Source organism: Haematobia irritans, chromosome 2 (assembly GCF_050003625.1).
Source record: "Haematobia irritans isolate KBUSLIRL chromosome 2, ASM5000362v1, whole genome shotgun sequence".
Classification (NCBI taxonomy): domain Eukaryota; kingdom Metazoa; phylum Arthropoda; class Insecta; order Diptera; family Muscidae; genus Haematobia; species Haematobia irritans.
In genome coordinates this window covers 217,255,899-217,276,054 of record NC_134398.1, presented here as the reverse complement: position 1 = coordinate 217,276,054, position 20,156 = coordinate 217,255,899, and the positions used below count along the sequence as shown (strand labels likewise).

At 30.8% G+C, this 20,156-nt stretch overlaps 3 protein-coding genes and 1 long non-coding RNA gene across 6 annotated transcripts in view; 1 reads left to right on the top strand and 3 right to left on the bottom strand.

Annotated features, from left to right (window-relative positions):
- Psf2 (DNA replication complex GINS protein PSF2-like protein) overlaps positions 1–18,328 on the bottom strand; it is a 52,626-nt gene extending 34,298 nt beyond the window's left edge. Inside the window, exons 1-3 of the mRNA XM_075297416.1 lie at positions 18,113–18,328; positions 17,921–18,050; positions 17,487–17,857 (exon numbers count right to left, since the gene is read on the bottom strand). Of these exons, the coding sequence (XP_075153531.1) occupies positions 17,509–17,857; positions 17,921–18,050; positions 18,113–18,227 (594 nt within the window). The 5' untranslated portion in view covers positions 18,228–18,328 and the 3' untranslated portion in view covers positions 17,487–17,508. The remainder of the gene's footprint in view (positions 1–17,486; positions 17,858–17,920; positions 18,051–18,112) is intronic.
- On the bottom strand, positions 5,667–6,760 carry CCDC53 (Coiled-coil domain containing 53). The gene is made up of 4 exons (XM_075295012.1): positions 6,601–6,760; positions 6,371–6,535; positions 6,044–6,303; positions 5,667–5,970 (listed from the first exon to the last, which is right to left on the bottom strand). Exons 1-4 carry the CDS (start codon positions 6,643–6,645, stop codon positions 5,925–5,927), a joined length of 516 nt encoding a protein of 171 aa, XP_075151127.1. The 5' UTR covers positions 6,646–6,760; the 3' UTR covers positions 5,667–5,924.
- Snx21 (Sorting nexin 21) lies at positions 9,652–14,961 on the top strand. 3 transcript variants are annotated; one of them, XM_075297413.1, is made up of 4 exons: positions 9,652–9,812; positions 13,493–13,630; positions 13,717–14,413; positions 14,472–14,961. In XM_075297413.1, coding segments are annotated over exons 1-4 (972 nt in total). In that variant the 5' UTR covers positions 9,652–9,811; the 3' UTR covers positions 14,608–14,961. The 3 variants fall into 3 exon arrangements, with proteins under 3 accessions (XP_075153528.1, XP_075153527.1, XP_075153529.1); XM_075297412.1 differs by lacking the exon at positions 9,652–9,812 and adding an exon at positions 9,819–9,867; XM_075297414.1 differs by lacking the exon at positions 9,652–9,812 and adding an exon at positions 12,247–12,437.
- Positions 18,329–19,217: 889 nt separating the features above from the next.
- Positions 19,218–19,724, bottom strand: LOC142225236 (uncharacterized). Its single transcript, XR_012719217.1, has 2 exons — positions 19,489–19,724; positions 19,218–19,431 (listed from the first exon to the last, which is right to left on the bottom strand). It is a non-coding gene; the product is annotated as an uncharacterized LOC142225236 (long non-coding RNA).
- Between the last annotated feature and the right edge of the window lie 432 nt (positions 19,725–20,156).

The window sequence follows — 20,156 nt, the reverse complement described above, 5'->3', positions numbered from 1 at the left end:
ACATCGGGCTGCCACCTTACCTAACCTATCGTATTTAGAGTGGATGAAAACCGATGAACCGGTTTGTCTTCTTACACCGATTGTCGGTTTTTATGAAAATCCCATTTTTGTTGGACCGATAGAACCGGCGTTTTCACGATCACAACAACTGGCATTCGGGTTTTCAATGTAAAAAGTGTCAATTTCGGTATTTTAATAAACTGCAATGAAAAGGATTCCAAATTGGTGCGGAGTAAATATGCATTAAAAAATTGTGTTCATCTATAAATAAATTTGTTTCAAAAACACCGCCTACTGGTTTTGGCAAATTGTCCGGCTTTTTGTAACCGAGGAAAACTGATATTCAAAAACCCAAGTTTTTTATCACTGTAATGGTATGACATTCTCGCATCGCCCAGGCCGAAATTATTTAAACTCCATTATTGGTTTGAATGAATAGACTCACTCAGTTGTAATATTGCAGCTATATCAAAAAAGAACCAGCCTTATCATTTTCGCGGCATATATGTATTTGCATACCAAACCCGGCTTTTAAATTCTCAAGCAATAAAATCGAGTAATTGATCAAATGGTGATTTCATGGAAAGATAGAATAAAAAAATTGCAAATCGGTTGATTTAGAAAGATAGGACTTTTTAGAAATGGATCGAAGCAAATTAGATTTAGTGCGGAAAAATTTTAGACACATCTGAAAAAACGGACCTTAGGTACCCAAGTAGGCAGGGTAGATGGTTTCAGGAGGTGATATTGAGTTTATTGACCGAAAGTTTTATGGACACATTTTCTTACCGAAATGTGTCAACCAAAGTTGACCCTAAAGTGGTATGGGGCACGCAGAAAAAATGTTGACAAAAGCAAGTGAATTTTTCTTTCCCATTTGATACGATTAAAAGGCCACAATGTTGAAAAACATCACAGTATATTTCTAAAGCGATTGTTTGGCCCAAATTCTATCAAAATATACAAAAATCTTGAATAATAAAATGTTTTCCCGAGCCGGAACACTAGGTCCAGATCTATTTATGACAAAAATATAAATCCCGGAATTTTTTGAAAATCCTCTAAGTTGGCTCTCTAAATGAGTTCAAAATTGGAACAAAGCTTATTTTTATATGTGGCCGATTCTGAACACAACAAAAATATAATAACAAATACAACTAAGTAAAGACTCTGACTAAATATTAACCTGAAGTTGAGAAAACGGCCTTAAGAATATGCCATCAAAAAAGGGAAAACAGTTTCCAAATATTGTTCGATTTTTATACCCTCCACCATAGGATGGGGGGTATATTAACTTTGTCATTCCGTTTGTAACACATCGAAATATTGCTCTAAGACCCCATAAAGTATATATATTCTGCGTCGTGGTGAAATTCTGAGTCGATCTGAGCATGTCCGTCCGTCCGTCCGTCTGTTGAAATCACGCTAACTTCCGAACGAAACAAGCTATCGACTTGAAACTTGGCACAAATTGTTGTTATTGATGTAGGTCGGATGGTATTGCAAATGGACCATATCGGTCCACTTTTACGTATAGCCATTAGCGTAGCTAGACAATTTTCCTAGGGGGGGCTATAGCCCCCCTAGCTAAAAATTTATAGACCGAACTTATAGGCTCAATTAATGTTTTATTTCATAAAATTGAATAAAAATTAGACATCAAAATAACTCGACAATTAATTTATAATAAAGCAACTAAAAGTAGTTCCACACTTTTCCCAGCAAAAAAATTGTGAGTTGTTTTAAAGGCACAACTTTAAAAGTACTTCCAAAAATGTCCTCAATTATTTTAACTACACAGGAAGTTTTTTACTTCATTTTTTTCATATTTTAATGTGTAATTTTTTGTTTTCTTTTTTTCAAATAGTTTAAAAAAAGAGTAAGAATAAATAAATTGGTACAAATTATTTAAATTTTGCCACAAAACTGCAAAATCCATTATAGAAAAATCGATAATTTTGGAAATTATTCGAGGAAAAACGTTTCAAACAAGCATCAGAATGCATTAAAAATCATAAAAACAATATAAAAATTATTTATTTGGGAAAATATCACAAAATTTTTTAATTCACATTCAAAACACAGAATTCGGATCTCACCTTAAGAAGTGATGCAAATTCATTGCAACGGCTGTTGAAACGGTGGACATTTGCCCTATGACAAGCTCATATTTTTTTTATTTATTTATTTACACATTTTCACTACTTTTTTGGCAAAGCTTTTTCGCAGCAATATTAAGATATTAATTTATGAAAGAATAGTTTTAATATCAATTACTATTTTTTTTAATTAAATTGACTAAACTAAATCAATCATAAGTTCAACCACAGCTTCATTTCATAAATATCTGACTTCAAACATTGCCATCGGCAACTGCTACCACAACCCAAGTAATTCGATTGTTCATGAAAGTCTTTAGCGGAACTTTGTGCGATTGTATATACTTGTCTAATTTTTATAAAAATTAAAAAAAAAACTATTGACATTTATTGAAAAATGGAAAATCATAAATAGAGTTTCAAATTCTGGGGGGGCTAAAATTTTTCTGGGGGGGTCTAAGCCCCCTCCCCAGAGGCCTTCCTACGCTTATGCGTATAGCCCCCATATAAACGGACCCCCAAATTTGGCTAAGAGAAGCAAATTTCATCCGATCCGGCTGAAATTTGGTATATGGTGTTAGTATATGGTCTCTAACATTCATGCAAAAATTGGTGCACATCGGTCCATAATTATATATTGACTTGCCGAGCCTCTAAGAGAAGCAAATTTCATCCGATCCGGCTGAAATTTGGTACATGGTGTTGGTATATGGTCTCTATATATAATTATGGACCACATCGGTCCATAATTATATATAGCCCCCATATAAAGCGATCACCAGATTTGACCTCCGGACCCTCTTGGAAGACCAAAATTCATCTGATTCAGTTAAAATTTGGTACGTGGCTTTAATATATATATGGCCTCAAACACCCATGCAAAAATTGATCGAAATCGGTCCATAATTATATATAGGCCCCATATAAACCGATCCCCAAATTTGACCTCCGGAGCCCCTTGGAAGAGCAAAAATCATCCGATTCGGTTGAAATTTGATACGTGATGTTAGTATATGGTATCCAACAACCATGCAGGAATTGGTCCATATCAGTCTATAAGTATATATAGCTCCCATATAAACCGATCCCCAGATTTGACCTCCGGTGCCTTTTGGAGAAGCAAAATTCATCCGATCTGGTTGAAATTTGGTACGTGGTAGTAGTATATGATATTTAACAACCATGCCAAAAGTGCTCCATATCAGTCCATAATTATATATAGCCCCCATATAAACCGATCCCGAGATTTGGTTTTGGAGCCTCTTGGAGGAGCAAATTTCATTCGAGTCAGTTGAAATTTGGTACATTGTGCTAGTAAATGGCCGTTAACAACCATGCCTAACTAGGTCCATATCGGTCTATAGTTATATATAGCCCTCAGATAAATAGATCCCATATCACACAAAAATTGGTCCATATCAAGTTCATAATTGTATATAGCCCACATATAAGCGACCCCCATATTTCAATTCTGGCTCTCTACGTACCGTGCAAAAGTCCATATCGATTCGTAATTATTTGTAGTTATCTATACATGCCTTTTTTGTCTAATATATACCACGTATGGACTAACTCACAATTTAGAAAACGATGTTAAGAAGTTTTAGGATACCACAACCCAATTAATTCGATTGTGGATGACAGTCTTTCGCAGAAGTTTCTACGCAATCCATGGTGGAGGGTACATAAGATTCGGCCTGGCCCAACTTACGGCCGTATATATTTGTTTTTAATCGGTTATTAAACTTACAGCCTCTTTTACTTAATTTATATTTTTTTCGTTTACTAAACTAAAAAGATCAAAATTCTCACAATTTGTTTTCCATTCTTTATGAAATATTAAGGAGTTTTCTTTGATATAAAAACAAATGCTACCAAATTAGGATTTTTTAATGTAATATCGGTACTATGCCGGTAAAAATACAACACATCTCCACTGCTCCTCAGGCCATTTATTATTTTTGTGAAAACTGAAGGTGCGGTAACCTATTTTTCTTGGAAATAAGTAGTTTTTGACTTTTTGTATAATCAATCGCACCCCGACTTCTAAAGCTCTACATCTGATCGCTGTGATTGATATATTCAGTTTAATTTAGTTTTTGACACCTTTAGATGACTCTTTTAGATGATATTTGATTGAATAGTTGCATAGTTCATTTAATTATATGATCTTCTTCTGGCGTAGTCTTAGGTTTTCTTTTACCTCAGTGCACAGTTTTGGTACATCCTCTGTTTATAACTCGAGATGCAGTTGATTTTTGGACAATGTACTCTTCCGAAATTCATTTTGGTGCTACCCCAACTTTAAAATCATCGATATTTTGCTTTTTAATGTTTATTATACTTATTGCCGGTCATTTTATCGAATTATTCTAAAATTAGAGCATAAAGGCCTATGGCGATCAGCATAAAGGCCTATGGCGATCAGAGGTGTGCGCGTGACACGAAATTCTCGTGACACACGCGTGAATCACGTAAGTCGTGAAGAAAATCCAAAGCAACTCTCGTGAATGTACGTGAATGGGACTAAAATAAATATGGCGTGCGTGAGAAATAAAATCGGTTCGTGAATGTGCGTGAACAAAATTTCTGCAAATTCACGCTCACGAAAAAATCAAGATTTAATTCATACTCGTACGTTAAGTGAAATTAATTTAGCTCACGAACTATATTCTATTCTTGAATTTTGTTACCTTTGCTGATTTCCGTTTGGAAAATTTAGTAAGTCTCGTGAATTTGTCGTAAATCGCGCGTGAACGTGAGCCATTAAAAGTAGTTCGTGCTTGAGTACTGGTTTTCATTTCGTGAATGTGCGTGATTGGGATTGGATACCACATGTATCGTGCGTGAAAAAACGTTTTGCTTCGTGAAAGTGCGTGAGTGAAATTTCAGTCACGCGCATACCTCTACTTAACGATATTCCTACAGTGCCCTTTTTGTACGTTTAATGTATCCTCTTAGAACTTTACAGGAAAATATGCAAAATATAATGCACTTAAAGAATAAAATATTATTAGAGGATGCTAGATAGTTGCAAATGTTTCGAACAGGTCGAATCAAACGGTTCTTTACTTTTCGGGAAATATCAATATTTTATAACAGGCCATTCATTAACCCAATAAGAATTTGGAAATACCACTCCATAAACATTATTTTTTAAGTTGAAGCTAAACAATAAAATTATTATTATGGGAGATATACCTAAATTAAGTTCATGGTAGGGCTAGTTGCGAATGTTTTGAACAGCATTGTATGTTCATTCGGCAAGTGATATATCAAAATATTGGCCGGTACACACCTCTTTACGGTCTAATGTCCAAATAGGCGTAAAGCGACAAAAAATTTAGACTTCAAGTTTTTCAAGGTATGCAATTGAGATGTCGGTATGTATGGGTCCGATATAATGCCTTGAGTAGAACAATTAATAAGCTTAAAATCACATCTAATTGTAATAATTTAGACAAGGCGAAACAAAATAAAAACCTCTAAATGTTTAAAAATAAAAACGAGAATTGCAGCACGTTAATCGATTTGGGCTTCTAAAGAATATAACTGAGATTGACGTAATTTTTGGTAATAATTTCTATTTCGCTTTTTATTTCGTATTTTTTGCACTATAAAATACTCTCTTTAAAATCTTGCTTTTCTTTAAAAATAACAATACCATGTCTTTTGCTGAGCTTAATTTTCAAAACTTAAACAAAACTTGCTTTCGCTTGTTGATCATGCTGCTGCTGATGATGATAAACTTACACATGTAAAAAAGTTTAATCACAGTAGTATTAATTGATGGATAACATTATTGAGACTTCTCCAATGAGAACATCAACTTTCGTTGCTATCTTCTAGAGGTATAATTGCTTGAGGATTACTGAAAGCAAAAAAAAAAATACGCAACGTAGTGTGGGCAAAAAAAAAATTAACCAAAATTCCATTTCACTCACCTTAGAATGTTCGAATCTAGACCTTCTGCTTGCATTTTCAACCGGACAGCTTGTAAGGGAACACCAACCTGCAACATTTTAAAGAATTTTTTATATACTTCGTGTTCAGCAGCTGCAATGCCCTTGATAGTTGGTTCCTTTTCTGGAGTTTCGCTTATGGTTTCAGTCTTTGGGGTTTCGTTATTGTTCGATACGCTTGATTTATCTTCCTGAACTGTTTTCTCGCTATCTTTATTTTCTACATCCGGTATAGAGGCCAACTGCAAGAACAAATTTCGACCGTGAACATTATATACAATTGGATATATAATGTAATACCATACATACCTTTGCCTCCAATATGGTTAAGGCTGCTTCAACTTTTTGCAATTTTCTTTCAATTTCTATAAACTTCGTTTCACATTGTAACGAAAACTCATTAAGAAAATTGCACGAATTAATTAGAAAGTGATTTACAAAAGCCAAAATTCTCTTTTGGTGCAGGGGAGGAAGCTAACCAAGAGAGATTTTTGTGATATAGTCTTTACGTTTAAATATTAATTTTCATTTTTGATTACCTGTTCCTTGTCAACATTTTGTGTTAGTAAATCCCCACCGTCCATAATATATATTTGGATAATTGTTTAATTTATGGCGATATTTAGAAACGATTTCATTAAACGTACTTTTGCAAAACAAAACAAAAACAGCTTGTTTTGGACGGTTACTCAGAACGTAACGTAACTGGAAACATCTATTGCTAACACTTTACTTATGATATAATAAAAGTGGTACCGTTGATTTTTCAAAAAATGTTGGATACACTGAAGAAATATACACCACCTATGAAATTGGTGCAATTAAGGTTTGGCTTTAATCGCAGAAATGTTGATTTTAGTAACTGTATAAAGCCTTTGTAAGGATTGGTTACATATAATAATAAATAAATTAAATGACAACTTCATTCGCCGACTTCACCTGAAACATTAATTAATAAAAAAGCAAAAGAAACGTTTTTCTGAACCCTCGAAATTTCCTCGAGCAATGCATACCGGATTTGCGGCCCACTATGCTTACGTAGTATGCTTATTAATGATAACTACTACTATTCAGGGAATTTTTGTTTTTTGTTCGACTGAAATCGACCAAAAACAGCTAGTTTCCCTTTATAAATTGTAAATCTGTTATGTATATCCTAGCCGAACAAAAGCATACATTTCGGATATGAAAAATTAAGTGTATGTGTTTTGCTGCAAAAATCACTTAAAAAGTAGATTTGCTACTCAATACATTTGGATTTTATCCACATCGCTTTCAATCGCAAGCAGAATCAGGGGATCGGTTTATTTGGACATTATAAATAAATAAACCGATATAGATCAATATGTATGGTGGTTGGAGGGCATATACAAACATCGCGTGCCAAATTTCTACTAGGAGGGTGCTGGGCACGGTTGCCACTCGTGCCAAAAATAATCTACCAAAATTTGAAGAAAATTTTACCAAAAATCTAAGTATTTGAACAAAATCAAGTCAAATTTTTTGTCTACGGAAAATATTGTCAAAATTTTATTTCTATAGACAATTTTGTCAACATTTTATTTCTATAGAAAATTTTGTCAACATTTTATTTCTATAGAAAATTTTGTCAAAATTTTTTATCCATAGAAAATTTTGTCAAATTCAATTTCTTTAGCAAATTGTCAAAATTATATTTTTCTAACATTTTTGTCAAAATTTTATTTCTATAAAAAATGTTGGCAAAATTTTATTTCTATAAAAAATTTTGTCAAAATTTTATTTCTATAAAAAATTTTGTCAAAATTTTATTTCTATAAAACATTTTGTCAAAATTTTATTTCTATAGAAAATTTTGTCAAAATTTCATTTCCATAGAAAATTTTGTCAAAATTTTATTCCTATAGAAAATTTTGTCAAAATTTTATTCCTATAGAAAATGATGTCAAAATTTTATTTCTATAGAAAAATTTTGTCAAAATTTTATTTCTACAGAAATTTTTTTCAAAATTTTATTTCTACAGAAAATTTTGTGAACATTTTATTTCTATAGAAAATTTCGTCATCCATAGAAAATTTTGTCAAATTGAATTTCTTTAGCAAATTCTCAAAATTTTATTTTTCTAACAACATTTTTGTCAAAATTTTATTTCTATAAAAAAATTTGTCAAAATTTCAATTCTATAAAAAATTGTGTCAACATTTTATTTCTATAGACAATTTTGTGAACATTTTATTTCTATAAAAAATTTTGTCAAAATTTTATTTCTATAAAAATTTTTGTCAAAATTTTATTTCTATAGAAAATTTTAACAAAATTTTATTTCTATAGAAAATTTCGTCAAAATTTTATTTCTATAGAAAATTTTGTCAAAATGTTATTTCTATAGAAAATTTTGTCAAAAATTTTTTTCTATAGAAAATTGTGTCAAAATTTTATTTCTATAGACAATTTTGACAAAATTTTCTATAGGAATAAAATTATGTAAAAATTTAATTTCTATAGAAAATTTCGCTAAAATGTTATAATTTTATGTAGAAAAAGGTGTCAAAATTGTATTGTTATAAAAACTGAAGTTGGAGAGGAATACTTTGCAAAATCTACCAAAATATATAGAATTTTACCAATCTACCAAATAGTAAAAAATCTAACACTTTATTCCCACATTTTGGTCCAAAAATTAAGTACAATGCTAAAATTGCTATCTTTATATGAGAACCAAATTTGTTGGACTAAGTTCAACTAGGCTTTAATAATTTTAAAAAAATATTCAAAATTAATGAAATCGTCTTTTTCAGTATTTGTTTACTTTTTGTATTGTGACCACAAAGCTAAAAAGCGTTCAAAAATAGGAGTTAACGCTAACACGTTTTTAAAGACTTATAAATTCAAATTTGTCTCCAAGTAACATGTATTCAAAACTCAAATTTAAATGTGTCATAATTGCATCCTTGCTTTAACTCTTCCCAATAAACACAAGCATTGGAGAAATGCTTATATTCAATAAGCTTTCAAAAATTTTTTTTAAAGAATTACCTTAAAATTCAATTTGAGAAATTGTTGAGAAAATCGCTCAATTCTCAACAAAAAAACAGACATTACCCTAAACAGTAGAATTCAACACGTTAGCAACAATTTCTCATCATATTAGCAACAACTTTTCGAACTAACAGCCTGTTTCTGTATGTCGAACGAGATCTATCGATCGACTGAAATGTACAGAAACAGCTGATTTTTGGTTATAAATGCAGTTGTTAGTGTCCATTTCACTCGATCGATACAGCTCGTTTGACATACAGAAACAGGCTGTAAATTTCATTTTAATGCTTCAAACCTATTGGAAGATTTGTTGAAGGCAAGCAATTTGCAAGGCCATTTGAATTAATGTTGAAGATGGGATTCACTATCAAATTGATATGGTGTTACATGCGAAAAATACTCATCCTTGTGTTTGTTAGGTTATGCTTCTGCTTTATAAACAGAAGATCGAGCATTATCCAAATGCAACATAATATCAAATTGATAGTGGGCCTACAAATTGCTTGCGTTCAACGCATTTGTTTGTTGGGTATACTTTGCGCAAACCGATACCAATATTCGGCCGGACATCTAAATAGATCAGCTGTTTGACTGTCTGGTAATTTAGAGAGTGCATTTACTTGTAAAAATTTCGTCGGAACAGCAAGTAGTATTAAATTTAATAAGCAACTGCAACAGAGTGTCGATTGCTGCAATTATTTAATAATAAAGTTTAAAGTTTCTATTGAGAGAGTAAGTTGAATTTTCGTACTTATGACCCACTTCTCACATCGAAACGTAAGAAAAGGTGAAAGAAGGTTATTATTAAGAATTGATGAATGAAGAGGCATATGGTGGAAATTAGTGTAAATTACATTTGATACTTTGTTCGATATGTGGGCCATTAACGATATGATTAGTCATATCTATGATTATCCCAGTGGGGAAGAGTAAGATCTGATTCTTTTGTTTGTATTTTGGATACAAACAATAGTGTGGAATTGAATGTACATAACAAAACAGAACGAAACGGATATGACGTTTTCTATGGGAGTTTTTGTTAAATTATGCTGGAATGCTTAGGTAAATGCTTGCTGAAGAATTTTTGGTATTGTTTCGTCCTTTTCGTTGTGATTGTTGAATATTGTAAATCCAGCCAATATTACTTCCATGGCATATACAGCCAAACACCTATGGGTTACAAATAATGCCCATAAACCTTGTATTCATGTCATAAAACTCTAAACAAATATATCAAGGTCTCTTTGTTGGCGCCACTTCAATGTAAAAAAACTGAATTTTTATGTTTTTATGATATAATTGATTTAAAAAAAGAACCTCTTTTAAATTTCTTGTTTGTATCTTAATTAGAGTGCTCCTCGTTTGATATGATGTCAGACTTCTTGCCAAATAAGGTAATACTGTATAGTAGGTATCACTTTAATTATATTAACAATTGTCTTCCCATTCATTATTGAATAATTTTTTGCCAAAAAAAAAAACGAAAATTTTAATGTACGCAATATTTGCAATATAACTTTATGATCCCTTCTTTTAAAGCAGGAAAAAATCCTAAATTACTTTGTTGGAAATGTTCCACCTCCTCGTAGATTTTTAGAATTTCTAAAACAAAACATCTCTTGTTTTTCGAAGGATATAACCTTAGGAGGGTATGTAGTCTGGCGGATTGTGCGGTATGCCTTAGCATTCTGGATAAAGTCAATGGAAAGACCTTATTATGTATCATAGAATTAAAACACTGAACACTACTATTATATTGTTTTTCTTGATATCAATCATCCAACAAGATACTAGAGATAAATGGCAGGAACAATGGAGGAATGAGACAAAGGACAGATGAACACACCGACTTATAACCGAGAAAAGATATGGTAAAGTGACGTACTACATTGCTCAGATGCTGTCTGGCCACAAATACTTTCGAAAGAATCTTCGTATAAGGAAATGCAGCTCATAAAACTGATTATGAGGTTGCTTCTACTAAAACAATATTTTTTAGTAGAAGCAACGTCATCATCCGTGACGAGAAAGTAGAAGGCCTTTTGTAGAACACGTTCTCCACAAGAAAAAGTTTGTCATGGACAGGACGACATGAGTAATTAAGACTTTAATCTGGATGCGGACTAAAAGAAGAATAGTTGGTAATAATATCCTGAGGGATGGGTTTTTAGCCAGTATCGTCGATTGTGATGGAGCCCGGCACAGGTGCATAATCAGTTTTCTACTCTTACCCGCAAAAAAAATATACTAGAGTGGATATGTAGCGAACCAATATTCCAACTAAGAGGTATTTTAATTCACTATAGAAATAAAATTTTGACAAATTTTTTATAGAAATAAAATTTTGACAACATTTTTTATAGAAATAAAATTTTGACAAAATTTTTTATAGAAATAAAATTTTGACAAAATTTTCTACAGAAATAAAATTTTGACAAAATGTTCTATAGAAATAATATTTTGACAAAATTTTCTATAGAAATAAAATTTTGGCAAAATTTTATATAGAAATAAAATTTTGACAAAATTTTCTATAGAAATAAAATTTTAACAAAATTTTCTATAGAAATAAAATTTTGACAAAATTTTCTATAGAAATAAAATTTTGACAAAATTTTCTAAAGAAATAAAATTTTGACAACATTGTCTAAAGAAATAAAATGTTGACAAAATTTTCTATAGAAATAAAATTTTGACAAAATTTTCTATAGAAATAATAAAATTTTGACAACATTGTCTAAAGAAATAAAATTTTGACAACATTGTCTAAAGAAATAAAATTTTGACAAAATTTTCTATAGAAATAAAATTTTGACAAAATTTTCTATAGAAATAATATTTTGACAAAATTTTCTATAGAAATAAAATTTTGACAAAATTTTCTATAGAAATACAGTAGAATTCATTTATAGCGACCTCGGTTATAACGACCATCCGTTTATAACGACGGATTTTCAAAGCAAGTTTGGTTCTTAATAGTTTGTACATGCGCAAGTATTCGCTTAGAACGACTCCGGTTTTAGCGACCAACTGCTTTTAACGACCAATTTGCACGTCTGCTTTGGAATGGACATTCGGTTATAACGACGATGTAAGTTCTGTGTACTAATTTTTATTTTTTTCATTCCATTTTTTGTCGTCAGCCAATACTAAATAAAGAAACATATACTGCGGGGAATCACAGAATTTGTTTTCGACTATTCCAAACAGAGATGCAATTGACAAAGAAGAAATATTCAAACCAGTTTGAGTCGTAAAAGCTGATGGACGCATAAACATTCACTTTTTAATTACCAGCGGTGTTATAGAAATTTTTTATTTACATAAGAATCTGTAATTCAGCTCAACCAAACGCAGGTAAGGTTGCGTGCTGCACTTTTACTTGGATAAATACTGTTATATCAAAGAGGGGGTTCCGAGAGATTATATAGTTCCGTTGAAATTATTTAAAGTAAATTATTAAAAGAAATTTTTGTAAGTAGAAAACAAACCACAATTCTAAACTATTTCCAATCTCAATAAATATGAATATACATGATAAAAAAAAAACTTAAAAATGTTGTGTACACTTATTTGGATACAACGACGTTCGGTTATAACGACGTATAATTTCGGTCCCTTGACGTTGGCTATAACCGAATTCTACTGTAGTTTTGACAAAATTTTCAATAAAATAAAATTTTCAATAAAATGAAATTTTCAATAAAATAAAATTTTCTATAGAAATAGAATTTTGACAAATTTTTCTATAGAAATAAAATTTTGACATAATTTTCTATGGAAATAAAATTTTAACAAAATTTTCTATAGAAATAAAATTTTAACAAAATTTTCTATAGAAATAGAATTTTGACAAAATTTTCTATAGAAATAAAATTCTGACATAATTTTCTATGGAAATAAAATTTTAACAAAATTTTCTATAGAAATAGAATTTTGACAAATTTTTCTATAGAAATAAAATTTTGACATAATTTTCTATGGAAATAAAATTTTGACAAAATTTTCTATAGAAATAAAATTTTAACAAAATTTTCTATAGAAATAAAATTTTGACAAAATTTTCTATAGAAATAAAGTTTTGACAAAATTTTCAATAAAATAAAATTTTCTATAGAAATAAAATTTTGACAAAATTTTCTATAGAAATAAAATATTGACATTTTCTCTCTTTTGGTTAGCTACACTGCAGTAAAGTCAACGCATAATTTTAAGCTTAAATCAAAGCAATAAGAAATAAAAATTTGGCAATATTTTCTATAAAAATATAATTTTTATTGTTTGTTGTCGTGTGGCAACCGTGTATGTAACCCATATAGGAATATTCTCGGATTTTATTATACCATACAGCGCAATAAAGTTAAATAAATAATATCATTTATGAATTAAATTATATTTTGATTTTATTATAGTGCGTGCAGCTATGGCCCGAAGAACACAGGTATCATCAATTGATGTTCCTGACAATCCTGAAGATTTAGAAAGTCCAGATAGTATAGAAGTTGGAACTCTAACTATTCAAGATACCGAAACAAAATCCAATCAAAAAGGTAAACATATAAAAAAAATCGGAAATTTCTCTTAAATAAAAAAAGCGATATCTGAAAATCACACACACATTTCCATTATTTTTAAGACATTTGGGAACGTCCATCACGTTATAATCCGCACAACCTTCCAGAAGACAACAGTTCTGCATTAATATTCGAAATTCTCTCTGCACGCATATTGCCTCCGGAAGGTGAAGATTTAAAAGTGAAAAGATATGTAGTGTATAATGTAACCGTACGGCAAGATTCTCGAATTCAAATGGATCAACAACCAGCAACTATAGAAAGACGTTATACAGATTTTCGTGATATGTACCAAACGCTGAAACGAGACTATCCGCAGCACATGGCCAACATTGATTTTCCCAATAAGGTGTTAATGGGGAATTTTTCCGCATCCCTTATTGCCGATAGAAGTTTGGCATTTGAACAACTACTAACGTACATTGTGCGAAATCCTGTTCTAAGATCGACTACAACATTTTTGGATTTCTTACAAGATAATGAATTATCAAAGGCATGTCAATTATTAGATGAACGAAATGATGCATGCATTGGATTGTTGGAAAATACTTTTATGCTTCTAAATAAAATTTTCATGGATCGTTCCAAGCCAGTGCTATTGATATTATGCCGATTGGTGTGTGCCTGTACTAATTCCCCTGTACCCCATCCATCGGCAGAAAAATGGGCTGCATTGGCATTAAATCGATATGAGACACTATGTGATATAGATCTCTTACCCTTATATATACCGCTTCTACATACTTGTGCCCATTTATGGTAAGTTATTAGAGATTTTTTTAAAGTTCTATTTTTTACATAACTTCTTTTGTATTAGGTGGCAGAAAGGCCGAGATCAAAAACCCATAACGGAACGTTTAACGGATATGTCGAAAAAGGGTATTAGCATTAATAATAATCCGACTTTAATGCAAGCTATCCATAAACTAGATCCTCGTTCAGAGACTATTTAATAAATAGTCTGAAAGAATTCCATGTATTCTCCTCGTATATTTAATAAGTTTAAGTTGTAGTAAAGCAAAAACAAAAAGTGCAATTGTTGTAATTTCAACATGTAGTTTTGGAATATTTATATACATACATATAAAAAAATATTTATTTGATATTATACACATATATATGATGAAAATATTTATCACAAGATTAGCAGACGATATTCTTTGCATCACTGTTTTTGGTAAAGAAAACCAACAAACTAACTTTATACACATGTCTTTGTTTTTTGTATTATTTGTATTGGTATTATTTCATTTTGTAAAAATATACGTACATTTTATGTACATGCTTATGAATGTAAGTAATTTCAATGGTTCTCTTTTATTTCCTATTCTAAGCCCAGTGGATGATGATGTTAACATTTTTGAATGGTCAGCGTGTTTCGTCAATTTAGTTGAACTAGCTCGATTTGGGGATATATAGCAACTATGTTAAGAGAGACTTTAACCTACATTTTAATAAAACTCTGATAGTTCAAGTTTAGCTTACCAACTCGAAAATAACATCGATACTTCTAGGTTAGGTGGATTATATACACACAGAAACGTCCATTTTGGGACATCCTCTTCATATGAAACCATTTAGAGAATCCTAGCAGAAGGTAAAACATTGCTTCGGACGAAACTGGAATACAGCTTTGGACATAATTTTAAGCAAAATCTACTAGGCCAGTTTTCTTTTAATTTCAAATCCGATATTGTTAATTTGGTTAAAAGTTATTTTTTCACAAATTTTACTGTGCGAGTCTATCCGAAGGTTTTGTGCTGATACCCCAAATTTAAATCTTTTCACATTAACTATAATTATTATTTCTATAGAACATTTTGTCAACATTTTATTTCTATAGAAAATTTTGTCAAAATTTTATTTCTATAGAAAATTTTGTAAAAATTTTATTTCTATAGAAAATTTTGTAAAAATTTTATTTCTATAGAAAATTTTGTAAAAATTTTATTTCTATAGAAAATTTTGTCAATATTTTATTTCTATAGAAAATTTTGTAAAAATTTTATTCCTATAAATAATTTTGTCAAAATTTTATTTCTATAGAAAAAGTTGTCAACGTTTTTTTTCTATAGAAAATTTTTTCAAAATTTATTTCTATACAAAAATTTGTCAACGTTTTTTTTTCTATAGAAAATTTTTTCAAAATTTTATTTCTATAGAAAATTTTGCCAAAATTGTAGTTCTATAGAAAATTTTGCCAAAATTGTAGTTCTATAGAAAAATTGTCAAAATTTTATTTCTATAGAGATTTTTTTCTAAATTTTGTTTTATAGAAAATTTTGTCAAAATTTTATTTCTATAGAATATTTTGTCAAAATTTGTTAAGCTGAAATCAAAAAACAACAACAGGGCTTAAAAGACAAAACCAACAATAACAAAACGAATGAAAAAAAATTATTTCTATAGAAAATTTTGTCAACATTTTATTTCTATAGAATATTTTGTCAAAATTTTATTTCTATAGAAAATTTTGTCAAAATTTTATTTCTATGGAAAATTTTATTTCTATAGAATATTTTGTCAAAATTTTATTTCTATAGAAAATTTTGTCAACATTTTATTTCTATAGAAAATTTTGTCAAAATTTGATTTCTGTAGAAAATTATTTTTTTTATTTATTTGTATATTTATTATAATTAAAATTACAATAAATAAATAAAAGATTTAAGCACTAGCAACTAAAGCTATTGGCTTACAGAGCTTTCCAACCCAATTTTGAAAACATCAAGAAATCTACCAATCTACCAAACAATAAAAATAATCTACCATTTTTGGTAGAATTCTACCAACAATGGCAACCGTGACTGCAGGCAGGGATAGGGATACAAACGTCGACATTCCAAAGTTTGTGTGGGCAGATAAATTTTGTAACAGCTCTCCTATTAGATCAACAAAAGTTAAAAATCGACTTAAGTCGACTTTTTCTAATTACTTTTTTTTGAGTTTTGGAAAATTGATTAAATTTTGGATTCATAATAATCGACTTTTGATGTTGACTAAATAAAATATATTTGAAGCATACGATAAAAGTCGAAATCACAAAAATCGAGTTTTACAAACATTTAATGAGTGGTAAAGTCCAAATATCGTTTCTTTTTTTAATTTTGAAAATGTCTTAGGCTATGGCCACACTAGGCAAATATTTGACCAAAATGAGTGTCAAACATTTTTCTAGAAATATTTTCAAAATAGCTGGATACGGTTTTTGGAAAATAATCCTACCGAGATGTAATATATCCAATATGAGCTAAAAATGTTTGCTGGTTTTTCTGTGGCGACAGATTCTTTTTTGATTTCTGTCAAATATTTGCCCAGTGTGACCAAAGCTTAAGGCGATTCGCATTGCCGAGAATCTTGCAAGAGAGCGAATGGGTGAATATTTTCCATCACTCATCGCGAGCGCGAGTGAAATTTCACTGAAGAGCATACATCCATTTTGTTCGTTTAAATGAACAGTTTATTTAAGTAATAATCGTTGGAGAATTGTTCGTTTAATGGAACATTTAGTGCAACGAATAAGGGTATTTGTTGTAACACTTTCGTGTTCGGATTAAGTTTTATTTGTAAGTGATAAATAAGTAATAAAAACAAATTTCAATGAGTCCAATAGGGAAATTGGTTCATGCCCGATAAGCGTAAGCCATATATTTAAAATTTCAAATCTACTTTTTGATTTTGCTTATTACGCCTACATATTTGTGTTTAGAATAATTCACCAGGTGTAAGGGATGATGTTCACTATTCATTTCAGATCATAATATTTAATGTTAACTTATATCGTATAAAATTTCAGGGGCATAATCTTAATATTAACAAAATGCTTACTTACAATTACGTACGTGTTTCCTTAACTATTGTGTTAAAAATGAACTGGAATTCAATGTACTAGAGTTAATACCCGACATCGATGTATGAGTTGCCACAGCAGTACGTTGATAGCGGGCTATATGATCTAAGGAATGTGGTAAAATTGGTCGAACACTATGCATTTCCAATAAAGTTAAATTATCCAGTTTGGCATATGTTCCCTCTCCTTTGATAAAGGCATCAATGGAAGTACGTAATTTTGATTCACGTATATCAAATATATCTTTTATAATAGTACGAATTTCTTCACACCTTGGGACATCATCAGGTGCAGTGCTCATAATCAACTGAGCCTCTATCATATAATGTTCACTTGGCATTTTAGTAAAGAATCTGGAAATGGAAAATATAATCTTTTAGAAAATGAAATTGTTTGCTATTGCATTGCTTCCTTACTTTGAACGTTTTTCCTCTTCCTTGATTTCCTCCAATAGATCCATGTCCATCCACTCTGGTGGAACTATACGGCATTTTTGTTGTTTTCGCAAATGTATACCCAGCCATAGGGGAACGTGGACTGGCATACCTTCAAAATTTTTTGTAGACATTGTATAAATCCTTGCATTTCATTTGATATAGGAAAATTACCTGCTCTGAAAGGCCCCACAGATCCCGATATTAAATGTAATGGATCAAATGAAAAATTAGGTATTATTCCTATAATAGATTTTTCACCAATAAATTCAATTACACAAGGTTCCATAATGTGAAAAATATTTTTTGTTGTCTAAACAAAAAAAAACTATTGTTTTAATAACAGCTAAATAATTTAGCTCCCAATAAGCCCGCGGAAATGAATATCAGCTGGATAAAAGGGATGATTATACATACGTAAACGTGGCGTATCGTGAAATATCAGATGTATACGTTATAGGGCATTCAGAAGCCAAGATTCATTGCTCAGAGTTCAAGAATTTCTTTCAATTATTAATAGCTCCTTTCGAGAACCCGATAATTTTTGATCATTATCACAAACTTTTACTGGAAGTCGTTCGTTTACACCAAAAAGCCAGCAAAAGAGAACCGGAGAGAGACTACATTTACAGTTATCAGATAGAGAAATTGCAAATTGTTGCTAGATATTTTCCTCCAGTAAAATCTTACAAACCATAACCAGATGGTTGTTGATAACAAACAAAGCACCAGTACAATGTACATGTTCCGCAACTACAATTGAAAGTTAAAAATCAGGATTCGTTTTTTGGTTTTAATTTTTTATGCGTCTTATAGACTATAAGTTTTTCCGGACGTAATGTCTGTGTTTGTAAAAAACCGTACAGTGTGACCAATCGATACAACAACCCGTTGATGACTAAAAAATCGGTAAATTTGTTATCGATCCAATAAACATGCAGCAGTATCAATTATGCCTTCGGACTTAACTAATAATGTGACCAATATTTGGGATATTTTCGACCAATGTCGTCCGGATAAACTTCCCTGCCAACATTTTTTGAATTTGGGGACTCTTTTGAGAATCCCCACTACGTCGAAAACAATCATATACGACATCAAAAACTCGTCGGAAAAGCGCCGTCACTATTGAGAAGTTGTACCACGCCAAGTTACTACAAAAATGTTTCGCATGAGTGCAATTATTAGGTGCCTTTATAGATCAATTTAGAACGACGCCAATAAGGGACCCTCCAAACAATCAGAAAAAGTGCATTTTAAGATAGTTGTAAAAGAATCATTGTGGTCGAGTAAAACACGTTTGTTTAGATATTTATTAATTTGATTAAACATTTACAAATTCTTAAAAATATAACATTTATACCACTATCACATTACATTTAACATAATTTTTGGCATTAATGATGATGTTGAGTTACAAGTAGCGAGTTACATGTTTCTGCGTCTATCAACCAGTGTTTTTATTCCATGGAGGCAGCGTGTCTGTAAAATATCTGAAAAACAATCACTTTATTCCATATGGAAAATCACCAAATTGTTCACCAATACACCTTTCACAATTTTAAGCGTATAATCTATGTTTTCAGAACTTTATTTTCGTTTTTATTTAATTAAAATATAACAAGCTGGTTGCGCTTGGCGTTTCACAAAAAAATGGCTTTTTTAACAGTAGGGATGGCAAATTACTTGCATGTACTTTTTGATGTACCTTTTCATGATGGTTGAAGTGACATTTACGAGTCTGTGGTAACGATGAGGTTGAAATGGAACTTTGAAATGCTGGCAGGGTTATATTCTGCACAGCGCATTACCCTAATCCTTTGAAAAAATGTTTGAAATTTACCATTTTTCAAATGTTTGTGTTTATTGGGTTATACTACGTTCGCACTAGACACGAAATCCTCGTAAACGAGGTTTTTGGACGAAATCCCGAATCTCAGTAGATTTGCAGCTGGCTCGTAGAGGATGTCAACAAAGTCTCTTTCAAAATCCCCTATTCTGCCTTGTACAATTGTGTTTTTAGTACTAAAAATCCGCGTTTTGCAACCCTGCCCCAATTTTCCTTGTAGATGAATGTGTGTGTGCGTGTACACATACGGGTTTGTGTTTGGATTGATATATTTACAAACAGCCGTTACATCCTCAAATCTATGAAAACTCGCTATTTTGCCAGTCCGAACACTTGAGATTTGTAAAGAGATGTTGGTTCTAAATAGCG